A 14,077-nucleotide genomic window follows, 5' to 3' on the forward strand; every position below is an offset into this window, starting at 1 on the left:
CGGCTAATGAAAGAACCCAGTCCTGGTTCAGAATGTCCTAGTGGTAACCTTTCTGATTTGGGGTAAAATATAGTAAGTGGATGGTGAAAACATGGATCAAAGATAGTCTTTCTGTGTCCGAAAAAACATTTAATCATCACCCTTATTGAGATGGTTCACTCAAAACTGAAAATTCTGTGATTATTCACTCACCCAAACCTGTTTGACTTTCTTCTGTTGATCAATAAAGATATTGTTTTCCCTACTATGAAAATAAATTGTTACAGGTTTTCAGCTTTCTTCGAAATATCTTTTTTGGATTCAACAGAAGAAACTTTGAAATTACCTGAGGGAGAGTAAATAGTAAGTGTATTTTCAGTTTTGGGTGATTCCTTTAAAACTAAACAAATTGGTGTAATAATAGTGTTATTAACAATTCTTATTTTTCGTAATTTAAAATGTATGAAAAATAATAACTGTAGATAATACATAAACTATTTGAACAAATAGATTCGTTTAAATAAAATAAATCCATATTTAAAAAAATTATTAGGCTACTCTTATAATCTTTGGTCAATATATTTATTTTTGTAATAATATAATATTGTCATTCAGTGAAATGAAACGAGTATAAATGTTTAGCTGAAAGCTTGTTTAATGCCGATTATGAGTATGTAATAATCCTCATTAAGTACATTGCAACCGGTAGGCGTGAAATCCTCGCGCGCCTTCAAACACTACGTGCATTTCTCGTGCGCTCGTTGCTTTTGGCTCCAAAAGTGCACAGTCTGTCTGTCAACTGAAATGCAAATCGCCCTGCTGCGTGTATCTGTCTCGATACGTTATCTTCATGTGGGGGTGGGTAGCGTGACCTACGGCTATCCAACTCCACGAAAATCCGTTTATGTGTAACGTTCACCAACGATCGGCGCCCTGAACGAATGCTCAACATTCATCTCCGCCGCACCGTGAACACATGAGTACGAACGACACCCGTAACGTTCACCAGCGCACTGTTTGGCGGCTCTCAGCGCCAAAGACCGTTTGTTTTGGCATCCCAGGGAAGTGGGTTTTACAACCGCTGTTTTTAAGCCCTTTTAGACAGTCATGTGATTGTAACGTAACCCGACCGGAAAACACCGACGACCATCGCCGCCAATGCTGCGTTTGAGAGGAACAGAGCAGCTGCGAGCCCAACGGACAAGTCCTCCGGTAACAGACAGCAACTCGCCGAACTCCACACGCCCGAGCGGAGGAAAGGTACGTGTGTTTACACTTATCAACCTTTAATATGTGCGCTGTTTGTTGATTTATTTAGTTTAGTTTATTTCTTCGGTGACCACCCCTTCCCCCAGTGCGTGTGTGTCCGTTTCACGAAGCACCGTTTATTTTCGCTTCTCGCCTCTGATGCTCGCTCTGCTCCGTTCTGCCTTGTTGTTGTTGTGAATTTTCGGCTTTATTCGCGGTACGGTCGCTGGATCGGGTGCTGGTCGAGCAGCGAGCGTCTGCGCGTGATCTTATCAGTCATCGCGTTTCAGTTTTTGACGGTTTATTTTCTATTTGCGAAGGAAAAACAGATTGCGGAAGTGGTCGGTCTCTGCGGGAGATCTGTCCGTTCCACGTGTCTCCGTGGTGGGCGGAGCGAGTTTACAAACCCACAATGAGAGCGAGCTGAAGTTAGACGTGTGATAATCTGTGTATGAGGGATTGAATAGCCTCGACAAAACACCTGTAAACGGGTAATAAATGTCCTTTGATATACAAAAAGCTCACTGTTTGCACTTTTTACACACTCTATGGATGCTGAGTGGCTCGTATGCAATTAAATGTCCACCCAGTGAGATTTGTTTATGGAAAAAACTTAACACGGATAAAAAGTGAACATACTTCCGTGAAATAGCTGAAATTATGTTCACTTACCTGGAATATCATTTATCTACAATGATCTATTTGAAAGATGCTACTTCCTCATGGGTACTGCCATGTTGACATCACATGATACAAAGCAGCAGAGCTCATCAGTTCACTCATTATAAATTCATCCATTTATAGTATAGAATTATATATTTGTTATGTAGTATTGCTTTTTAAGAATAACATCGAGAGGTAGACATAGATAAGTTGGTCAAAGCAAAAAAAGAAAAAAGTTCAACAGCAAAATTCCTGGATAAGGCTTGTTACCATTATTCTGCTGAGGAACCCCCACCAAAGAGTGAAAAGCATCATGACAAAATGACTCTTTAGTCCTTGACCACCCAATTAAGCATATACACTTTGCTAATAAATAATAGTCATACTAGTGAGACACAATGTTTTTTATTTAAATTCATATACTGAATTCATAACTTCCTTCTCTGACTATTCACTTTCTAGGGCAAAAATAGTTTGAATATGAATGGTATGTGGTTCAGTAGCTTTCGTAAAACACTTAAGTATCTGGTTTAGTTTCAGTATTTGATGCCACTAATTTGGTTTGTTTAAAGCATTACAACTTTTTATTGAGGTAAAGTTTGTTTTATATTTGCACATTCCTTTGCTGACAACTTGTGACAGGCTACTATGTTGTTTACCATGGTAATTTGAATATTCACGTCATATTTGGCCCTAAAGGTTCTTTAGATTCTTTTATTTTTGACAACACAAATCTTTTTGTTGACCAAACTCTTCTTAGTTCTATGTCTAACAAAGATATTCGCTTAGTTATTAATAGTTCTCGGATCTCTTTACCTGCTTGCATAGGTTTTTGGAATAATATATTTGATGGCATAGATTGGGAACAGTTTTGGCTTCTTCAGAAAAAAAATATTTTTATCTAATAAAGCTGTTGAAGTCTCGATCAAAATCATTCATAATTGCTACCCAATGAATACCAAACTAGCTAAATTCAGTAACAATATTTTCCCTAAATGCTCATTTTGTACTCAAAATGATGAAACACTAAACCATTTATTTTGGGAGTGTACTTACTGTAAAGTGTTTTGGGTTGACTTTTCCAATTTCATAAAAAAATTCTTATTTCCAAACTTCTGTATTTCCCCAAAAATTTTATTCTTTGGTTACTCTCTGAGTGTTGATCCTTCTCATTTTAAATATATTATTAATTTATTGCTTTTTTTAGCTAAATTTTACATCCATTAATGTACATTTTCAAAAAAAAACTCCCTTATTTTTTATTTTTAGAAAGGACTTTGAAATTTATGTAAACTCTTTAAAAGACTCTAACAATTACATTGCATGTAAAACGCTTTCTTGGTGTAAATAATTTAAACTTGTTTAATTTGCTGGAATTTTATTTATGTAACCCTCTTTGTCTTTTTGTTCATATTGTATCTTTTTAATGTTCTTCTTGCATAATAAAAAAAAGTAAATATTCGGTCTGAAATCAGATGCAAGTATGACTTCAAAACAGCATGAGCACTATTTATTTGACTGCGTGCAATGTTGTACTTTGATAGTCGATAGCTACTAATTAGGCATGGGCCGGTATCAGATTCTGATAGAATAAAAACCTTGTATAAAAATATCACGGTTTCACAGTATGACGGTATTGTGACTACTGCTCTCAAATATGCTCGTCTGGGTAAGTAAAATCATCAACTTTTTTCCTATTGAACACAAGGATATTATATTTTACAGTAAACATAGGCTAAATAATTTAAATAAAGTATTGACCGGCTATCTTAAATAGTTCACAAAACAGAATTCTTTACAACTTGAAAAGGCGTCTTTGGATATCCTTATTTTCTTTGCATATAAAATAAGTCACTGTTTATGTGCATAGCACATATGCACATAGCAGCATAGGATGTTGGTTTTTAATTAATTTGTTTCTCAATTGTTTGCTGAATCATGTACTGACCAGTAGCTTTTGATGAAGGGTCTATTTCTGCTGGAGAGACTGTTGCCCTAAAAAACTAAATAAAATATTTGTAAAAAAAAAAAAAAAAAAAAAAAAACTTACATATAACTTAGAAACGGTATAAAATAATATAAATATAAAGTGTTTTTTGCTGTTTTAAAACCTTGAAAACGGTAATGGTCCCATGCCAACTGTTCATATGATTTCACTATTTAGAATTTCCAAATAGTACTTTTGTGGAATGATTAAGGAGAAAGTCAGATTGTGCAAATATAAAAACTTCGCCTCATCAGCTTTATTCCCTGAGGTGCAAAAATGTTTTCCCATTCATTATTTTCATAGTGAGATTTCTCTTAAAGTTTTCTAAACCATGAGTCTCAAATTCGAGCAGCTACAAGTACAATATTTTTTTAATTCTGATTTGAGCCATAGACGTTTATGAAAAACAAAAAGACAAAGATATGAGATGCTGTAAGTAACTTTAAAGAAGGAAAAATCTCATGTAAAGCACTGTAAATGTCACCATTGAATTAAAATCAGAGCAATAATTATCTATTTGTTGGTTATGTGTGGTGCTTCATGGGATTGTGCACTGCAAAAGATCTCTTTTAGTATGCTTTGATCACAGTGACTCTTTGGTTGGTGCAGTTTTCTGTACAGGATAAAGGGATTCCTACAAAAAATTGCTTATGAATGTGATTGTTTCCAAATTAGGTTAAATTTATGGAAATTGATTTGTCAACACAAGCAACTGATTAATAACCACAATGCTCATAACAGGCCTGTCTAGGGCTGCACGATTCTGGCTAAAATGAGAATTTGTATTTTTTTTTTTTTTTTTGCTTAAAATCAAGTTACGATTTTCTCACGATTCTGTGGATGTAAAATAAAGGTAGGCTATTATTTTTGTTATTTCTCAAATATATGGTAAAACAACAATAATTATATTAGACCTATGTGTAGGTCTACTGATACTGTTAAAATGCTAAATGTTGTATAGACTTGGAATAGTGGAATATAAATGAATAGACTTTGAAAATGTCCTGGTTGTTAATTCACAGTAATGTAATGACATCAGAATACAACTATTCATAATTCTGAAGTTGAATTATTATGTTTGAGACATATGCTTGTCATTTGTCATTGACAACATCAATAAACAATAAATACATTTTTTTTTACTGGTAAAATGAGACGTTTGTCATTATCAGATTCCCTCTTACATTATATTCAACATTATTTACATTATATTGGCTAGAGTAGTTATACTGACCCAGTAAACATTTGATTTTCATTCACAACACTTTGTGTTTGATATGAAAGAAAAAACATATTAAATGCTTGTCGTAATCATAACTTTAAAATGTGATATGATCATTTAAATGATGAAAAAATATACTTGGCTGAATTGTAGAAAAGCAGAATTAAGATTGTGCGTAGGGTCGAATCAAAATTGCGATTGCTAAAATTGTATTTTCTAATTTTTTTAAAAAATGATTGTTGATGAACATGCTGTCTGTGAAAAAAAAAGTTTGCATAATTCTGGTACAAAAACGCAGTATTTCACCTATAACACAAACAATGAATTAAACGCATTGAATGGAATCTGAGATTGTCCATTATATGTATGTGTAAATTAGTATTGTTTAATGATTAACCACGACTAATTGTGCACAAAATAATCTTTTGTATTTGCATCATATATGTGCATGTACTGTGTATATTTATGTATTATTTGTAAATGCACACAAATGCTAGTCTATATACTTTTGAAAAGATATATATATATATATATATATATATATATATATATATATATATATATATATATATATATATATATATATATATATATATATATATTAATATGTATGTATAATTTTATTATCATATATATTGAGGATGCACCAAAATGGAAATTCTGGGCAGAAACCAAAAAATCTGCATACACTCGGCAGAAAATGCTTTGTAATAATTATTATTTTACTACTTAACTGCAATTTTTATAGCCAATTTTCAATTTGTTTTGGTAAATATATTGATACCAATTAATATGACCTGCTGATACCAATTTTTGCTGATTCTGATTTTCTATTATATATTTATTATTCTATAATATAAATATTATTCTACAGATCTTAAGCATATATACAAACAAAAATAAAGTTGTCGTAAATTAGTTTTTATTAAAAATAAAATTAAAGAATTATAAAAAAAAATGTTTTAATTGAGTAAAATTGTATAAATATTCGTTATTAAAATAAAAAATAGTAAAATGATTAAGTGAATGCAAACTTTAATGTTGTGTGTGATTTAGTTGCGATTAATCGTTTATCAGCACTAGTGTAAATAACGGAGTGAAAAAAAAAAAAACTGAATGTGTCAATCATTCAAAACCAACAAGGGTCCATATACTCCAAAGTCACTAGTGTGATTGGACGGTGAAAGGAGAACAAGCTCAATGTGAACTAAAACTATTGTTGAGAAAAGCAGTCCTTCCACACAGCTGTGTGACATTACAGCCCATGCTTTTAAAGACCACTGTCAGGCGTGTCCTTTCTCCATTCGAGATGGGTTGAGTGGAAGTAGCCTCAGGAATGCTGACTGAAGAACCAGCCATGTGACGCACAAAGCTGTGATTGACCTTTAGGGTAATGGACATTCAAGGCACAGAGGCTGCAGAGCTGGTTTCTGCTAGATGAGGGTTAATAACCTCAGGGATCAGGGCTCATTGTTCAAAGGTTGCCTCATATGTTTGGCCCTTGGCTGTATCTGAACACTCTGTTGGGGCCTGCGTTGTCAGGGTTACTTGTAGTCTTCAATGTAATTGCTGGTGTACAGCATGACTATTCACAATTATTCTTATTTATTTTTTTAACATAATTATTTTTTTGTATTATTTTGATTTAATAAATTGTTTGTTGCATTCAGAGGTCCTAAAATGACAAATATATCTTAGAAGAAAATGCAAACATTTAAATCATGGGTGAATTTAAAAACTTTGCACTCCATCTGGAGTCTTTTTGTTTGTAAATGTCTAGAGAATGCTTACCTGGATCTTGCTCAACTGGAAATGCTTAATCTTAAATGTGACTGAGAATCAGATTTGCCAGTATGTAGTAGTGTTTTAATTAGATTTTTTAGGCTTTTCTAAATATTTCTGTAGTAAAAGTATAGTGCTCATGTATTCTGGCAGTGCTCAGTTTTTGGGAAACTGCGCTCCGCCATCAATGCTATTTTTGATCTTCATATTCCTAGTTTATTCAAAGTACTTTATCTAGGAGATATTCCTCATAAGCTTGAAAAGGAGGATAGATATCTAATTAAGATATTTTTGGCAACAAGTAAAAAAGCTATAACCCGTAAATGGTATAAAGAAGACCACCAACTACAGATGAATGGTTCAAAATTATAGCAGAAGTTGAGGGAATGGGAAAATGACACATGCAGTTTGATTACAATAGGGTATATGCCGAGCTAGTGCTGTTCCCATGCTGATACACTTCCGGTGACCTGTTATTGTGAACTTTTTCTCATTTTATACAGTTCCTTATACAGCATCGATGTTGTAATGTCATTAAAATACATTCAGTTAAATAAACTTTAGCATTTATTTAGTTGCTCAAGCGTAAAATGAGACAAAAAGCCGTTTACTCGCACCTGCCCGTCAGAATCGGCAGGCTAACGCAGAAGCTCCATTGAATATACTGGGGTAAAATAAATGCTCATATAATAAAGATATGGCGGGGGAAATGTAATTTAATGCTGTGCTTCTTGTACAAGACCCACTTTAATTAAATCGGATATCACTCAGCTAGAGATCGCTGATTTTTAAAGAAAACAGACCTTAAACGCACCGGATTTTGCTTTGGCATTCAATTCGCCGGAAGCACTTAACCCAGGTTAATGGCAAATTAAAAGTCCTATTAGCATGCTTCGGCATATACCCCATTAAAGATCTTTCAAAAGAAATGGAGTAAATGGCAGGCTTTCTTCTCAACGACAATATAAATATCTATAATTGAACATTTACATGATTCCAGAGGTTATGCATCATTGTTGTATCAAATATGTTTGGCAGCCTTTTATTATGTTTTATTTTATACTTATTTATTTATTTATTTTCTTGACGAGATTACTTTAATATTTTCATATATGTACAGTATGTATATAGATATACATGTGTGGAAATGATGTATTTGTGTATGGACATACACACATATGTATATATGTATGACTATTTTTGTTTTTTTTGTTTTTTTTTGTTCCCACTGGTCATATGTTTTAAAAAAAAAATCAATAAAATCTCAGTATAAACAAAAAAAAAAAAAAAAAAAAGCATTAGGGCTGGGCGATTATTCGAATAGTAATCCATTATTGGTTCTGAATGCTAATTTTGATACATTTTTTCCAGGTCATTTTTTTCCAATTAATTTCTCTACTCTGTTTATACTTCTGCGTGAAGCAGACACATATGGTCGCATATCCCTCGCCGTGGCTGATGCAAGCCCTGAAGTTATTTAAAAAACAAAATTGACAGTTCGTTTTGGGTAACATATGTTTTAATGTCAGTTGTTCAGCGTTGATGTTCAATGAAAAATTATAGATAGTAGGTGGTGTGTAATGCACCCTTTATTCAAAAATCTTTCACTTGTAATATGTGCTTATATTTGCTGCTCAAAACTTGTCAGTAAATATGGGGGCAAAAATAATAATAATTGTTCATTAATCGTAATTTATTTAAAATGTTCAATTAATCAAGATTTTGATTTTAGGCCAAATCACCCAGTCCTAAAAAGTACTGTAATTAAATACCATCTCTTAAAACAGACATTTCCACTAATCTACATATTTCAAGTTAATCATGTCAAGTTAATTTATATTAGTAGCACAAACATGAAGAAAGAGTTGTGAGCCAAATCTTAATCCCTGTGGTTAGAAGTTTGTTCTAAAATGAACAATAGTACTACTCGTAATAGTTATACATATCAAGTGTACCTTAGAGTTTTTTGTTTTTTTCTGTTTGACAATACAGTGTTTTATTTTACATTTATAGCTATCCACTGCAGATGAAGTCTATGTCACCAGACAACTGAACAGCCTTCTTTCACACAGTCTTTTTTGGGTGCATTGTGGTCTGTAGTAGACAGGAAGTTGACTGTCATCTCTGGCCCCTTCTGTGTAGGTGGAAGTATGGAGCTGGCCAATCATGGTCTTATCCTTCTGCAGCAGCTCAACGCGCAGAGGGAGTTCGGCTTCCTGTGTGACTGCACGGTCGCAATCGGCGATGTCTTTTTCAAAGCACACAAGGCCGTTCTGGCAGCATTCTCCAACTACTTCAGAATGCTATTCATACACCAGGACAGGTAAAAGATTTAAATGTGCTTTTCAGAGTTCACTGTATCTACACTAGGTATGTGTTAAGATGCTAGTCTATTAATTATTCATGTTTCGTCTGCAAATGGCTATAATTGTCAAAGTGAACAATATTTGTTAACATTAATAAACAGCTAAAAATAAACAAATAAATTCACACACCACTACATTGCAGCATGACAAATGGAAATTCATTTTGAGATTTGGGAAAGAAGGCTTAAGATCTAAACAGTAAAACACAAGGTGTCACACACTTGCTGAATAGAGCTGTATCTGAAATCTCCCCATATATCCTCATTCAGGATTCCCTACATGTCCACTTAAATAAGTAAGGTAAAACAAGCTAATTTGAGCACTGAAGAGGAGCCATTTGGTTTGTTTGTTGCTGGTTGATAAATTCAGATTTGGTCTGTTTTTTGATTTCTGTCATGTATTCAAACATTGATTTAACAATAAATTCATTAAGTAATATTTGTTCGTAAATTTGTTTAAAAGAGTAACCCAACAATGACTGAAGCCACAAAAAAATCAGAGTGTCCATTAAATGGCATAACATTTTCGGCCAATAAATTTTCTTTGGCCAAAAATTTGGTACATTTCTAATATCAACACACTTGTAGATTCCCATTGTTGCACATTTTTCTGCTGTGGGATTGGCTTTTAGATCATTATATAGTAAAAAAAAGTCCAGAGCTTATTATTGTTATTGACATACATTTTATAGCGATTTGATATAATATTGTTTATCGACCCAGCCCTATTTTGGACACCAGTACAAATTCGGATACAGCCAGGTATTTTCACTAAACACCTGAGAATCTCACACTACAAGTCTAAATCTGACTGTCAAACATGTTTGATATCGTCTTGATGGATGGAATCAAAAACTGAAGCTAGGAAAAACAACAATTTTTGGCCATCATACACTGCATTATTTTCATCTCGATTGGCTCAACATCTATGATTACATCTTTAGAGATCACATTTATCAGTGACATTAAATTATAAGTGTCTTTAAAGATTAACTTTACTGTTGGTAATGATCGCAAAGGCTATTTACATTTAAAATATTAATTATTCACTGCACAAATATTGATTTTAGATTCCAATTAACTATGCTCTCTAATCAACATTTAAGAACAATCATTTCTCTTTGTTTTTTTACAAATGAGGCACAATAAATGCATCATTTAGAAATAGAATTTTTAAAAAATTAGCAATTAACTAATTAGCTAAACAGATGTATTAAAGCTTTTACACAGAACAACAATTAGTTTTTGTGTATGTGTATACCAAACTGAATCTTTGTTGCTTTTGTCTTCTCAACCAGTGACTGTGTTCGCTTAAAGCCTGCTGACATTCAGCCGGACATCTTCAGCTACCTCCTCAACCTGATGTACACCGGCAAATTGGCGACACAGCTCATTGACCCAGCCCGCCTGGAGCAGGGGGTCAAGTTCCTTCACGCGTACCCTCTCATCCAGGAGGCAACACTGGCTAGCCATGCGCCTCAAGCACACCCTGAGGTCAATCTCCCTCTGTCATCCTCTCTTTATGGCATTCAGATATCAGACCAACAGGCCACGCTCACAAACCGGCTCTCAGCGAGAACACCTCTATCCTCACCATTCGACTTAGAAGGAACCGGTTTGCTGGATGGGAAGTGCTCTGCGGCAAGCAAAGCTACCTCACTGACACGGTCTGGAACCAAACACAGGCACGCTCCATCAGAACCAGAGGTAGAAGCATCTGCGAGTATCAGCCAGTTTCTGAGGGAAAGTGCCGAGCCGGAAACATCTGCAACTGAAGCGCCGTCTTGTTCTCTGAGCGCTAACACAATTCTACACGTGAAGCCCAGCATCATGAGAAGAACTTCCTCTCTGAGAAAGCATTACACGTGTCATGTTTGTGGAGGCCGCTTCACTCAGCGCGGAGCCTTACGAGAGCATCTGCTCCTGCACACTCAGGCTATGCTTCCCCTGGTGTTGGAGTCTGTCGGCACCACTTCCCCTATGCTAAGCGGTGGTGCCGCTACGCCCGAGGTGGAGGAAGTTCTCCGAGGCAGTGAAGCTGCTGCTGCCACTCCAATAATCGTGGATGTCCCAAGTGACAGTGAACAGCATTCATACTCAAAAGACTCACCGCATCCTGAAACTGCCATACCAGTCCCGACAACAACTGCGGTCAGTCTGTGCACTGCACAGCCTCAAGCAGACACACCGCCTCCATCTGATATCGCTGATATTGACAACCTAGAGGGTGCGGCCGACATGGAGCGGGAAGTGAAGCGGAGGAAATATGAGTGCTCGACTTGTGGCCGCAAGTTCATCCAGAAGAGCCACTGGAGGGAGCACATGTACATTCATACGGGCAAGCCGTACCGCTGCAGCGCCTGTGGCAAGAGCTTCTGCCGAGCCAATCAGGCGGCGCGGCACGTCTGCATGAATCTGGGCTCAGAGCCAGCCTACACCATGGTGGACCGGCAGAGCATGGAGCTGTGCGCGGCGGATGACTCCAGCCAGATGGAAGCGATGTTCCTCGGCTCGTCGGGGAGACCGTACAAATGCAATGTGTGTGAAATGACCTTCTCCAGCCCTAATGAGGTGATCAAGCACCTGTGCTTCAACCAGGGGGCGCTCTCTGGTGGAGCGGCTGGAGAATTGGGCGTCAGTGGGATGAACAGTGATAGCCTGGCCAAAGATGAAGGCTCGGATTCATCCAATGGTGGGCCGCTGATGACACCCATCAAAACTGAGGAGGTGTTTGTGGAATAGCTTCACACATACGTCACTGCGAAGTGTTGCTTTTTTTTTAAATGCGTTGCATATGAATTATGGGTAAATTATGAAAAGATGTTAAGCTACAGATGGAAGTTTCTGTTATATTGTTGTTGTTTTCTTCTACTGAAATCTGCATTCTGCTTTATGCTTTTATAACATTCAGATTTGGTTGGTATATTTATAACCGATTTATAGTACATTTAGTCCAACAAGTCAAACTCCTGCTTCATTCTGTGTTTCTTTGAAGGGTTTTATTGGTTACTTGGGTCATTTAGCGTTTTGGTTGTGGTTAAAGGTCTTCCTCTGTCTAACCGTCTACAGGAAGAGGATGTAGTGAACTGCTGGAATCCTGCAATCATCTCAGTGAAGATCAGACTTCTCATTAGATTTGCTCTAAAGAGTATTTATAATAAAAGCAAAACCTTACACCAACACTTCTTTTGTGGAAATTGATGCTATTTTGTGAGCAGCTAGGTGTGGGTTTTGAGTAAAAGATGAGCATTCTCTACCTCAACTGGCTTTAGACATGCAATACAAGACCAACCTGAAATTTGCATCAAAGGGTCGAGGATCAAAGTCTACTTTATCTTCCAGTGCCTCCGAGTAGTTTTTCTTTCTGACGCTGTTGCTAATTTCTCATTACATGCTCTGGGCTCACAAGAGCAAGGTGTAATTTTAGATAACATTCATGACGCTCAACAGGGATGATCAATCTGGCCCTGTGTTTATGTTAGCGTCAATGTGAAGTAGGATATATTTGCCTAATCATCCACTTTCCGTTTTTTTTTTACAGTACTTTTTTGTGCCAATAAACCCCGCCTAAAGATAAACATCCATGCTGTAGAATTGGTCAGCGGATCGTCGATCTGTTTGCGTTCCTCTCACTGTGGTTAAACATGTTTACAGTCGTGCTGTGTGTGTTTAATCAACTTATTATTACTGTGTGTGTGTGAATTTAGCAAACACTGTGGCCAATCCTACACCTGTACGTAACGTTGATTGAAGGGAGAGATTCCTGTCACTGATTTCATTTCGCAACGAGATGATTTGCTTGAATATGCTCTTAAATGGCTTATTTTTGAGTTTTATGAAACTTTTCTAAGTTTGTGTACAGTGCTTTATTCACAAAGAATTTTATAATCTCAAAGGTTGTATATTGTTTGACTCATTTACTGTAGAATATTATCCATTTTAGTGTAGTCTACATTTGGTTGTATTTCTGTTGTAACGAGACTGTCAGCGAGTTAAAGCACTGAAACATCCCTGACTACTCCACAGTTCTGCTTGTGCTACATCAGGAAACTTCTCCTGTTATTTTAAACCAGGTCCATTTATGCTCAGATTTCTTCATCTTTCTCTTTATAAGAGCACAGTGATTTCTGTTACTACTGAATAGCTCGTTAGACCACAGGAATAACCGTTGGCTTCATTTTGTTACATGTAGGGTTTTTCGTTTGTAATTGTGATGTTAATTTGGACGAGGTTTTATGTTCAATTGGTGTAAACGTATACATGCAGTCTCATGCCTTTTTTGTGTAGTATTGTTGTGTCTTCATTATTTGTACATATGCAAGCTGTTACTCTTTCAGCAGTTGTAGGGAAGGTTTGAGGGTGAAGGTTCTTCCTCAAACGCACAAACCCCAAAGCCAAGGCTGTGATCTCTCGCTCCTCAGGAACATGAACTGTCATCTCTGGAAAAAGAAAAATTCCTCATTTGCGTTTTCATTGTGAATAATGATAATAAATCCTTATGTTTTTGAAATGTGCCTTGTGATTTCTTAGAGATTTAAAAAAAAAATACAGGGTGTCTTAAAGTCTTAAATTGACTGAAATATGTGTTGGGTCTTAATTCTTTTTAAACGGATCTCAATTTTACTTTTGGTCGTTTATAGCTATCTAATATTGGCCAACACCCACAATCACCAAAATCTTATCTCAAAAGTTTTAAATTTATTTAAAAAGGTAATTTTTACCTCTATTTACCATCATGGTTTCATTATTTTCCCTAAAATGACGTTTGTTTAAAATTGCTCCAAGTATTGACTGCTGAGGACACCGACCTGGACAGATTGTTGTGCATAGA

General features: G+C 35.8%; 1 protein-coding gene across 1 annotated transcript; it reads left to right on the plus strand.

The window, feature by feature from the left end:
• The first annotated feature begins 1,140 nt into the window (after positions 1-1,140).
• On the plus strand, positions 1,141-13,756 carry zbtb2b (zinc finger and BTB domain containing 2b). Its single transcript, NM_213415.2, is given in 3 exon segments — positions 1,141-1,239; positions 9,024-9,204; positions 10,545-13,756. Coding segments are annotated over 2 exon segments (1,617 nt in total). The 5' UTR covers positions 1,141-1,239; positions 9,024-9,031; the 3' UTR covers positions 11,989-13,756.
• The last annotated feature ends 321 nt before the right edge of the window (positions 13,757-14,077 follow it).

This window comes from Danio rerio, chromosome 20 (genome assembly GCF_052040795.2).
Source record: "Danio rerio strain M-AB ecotype USA chromosome 20, GRCz13ab, whole genome shotgun sequence".
In the NCBI taxonomy this organism is placed as follows: domain Eukaryota; kingdom Metazoa; phylum Chordata; class Actinopteri; order Cypriniformes; family Danionidae; genus Danio; species Danio rerio.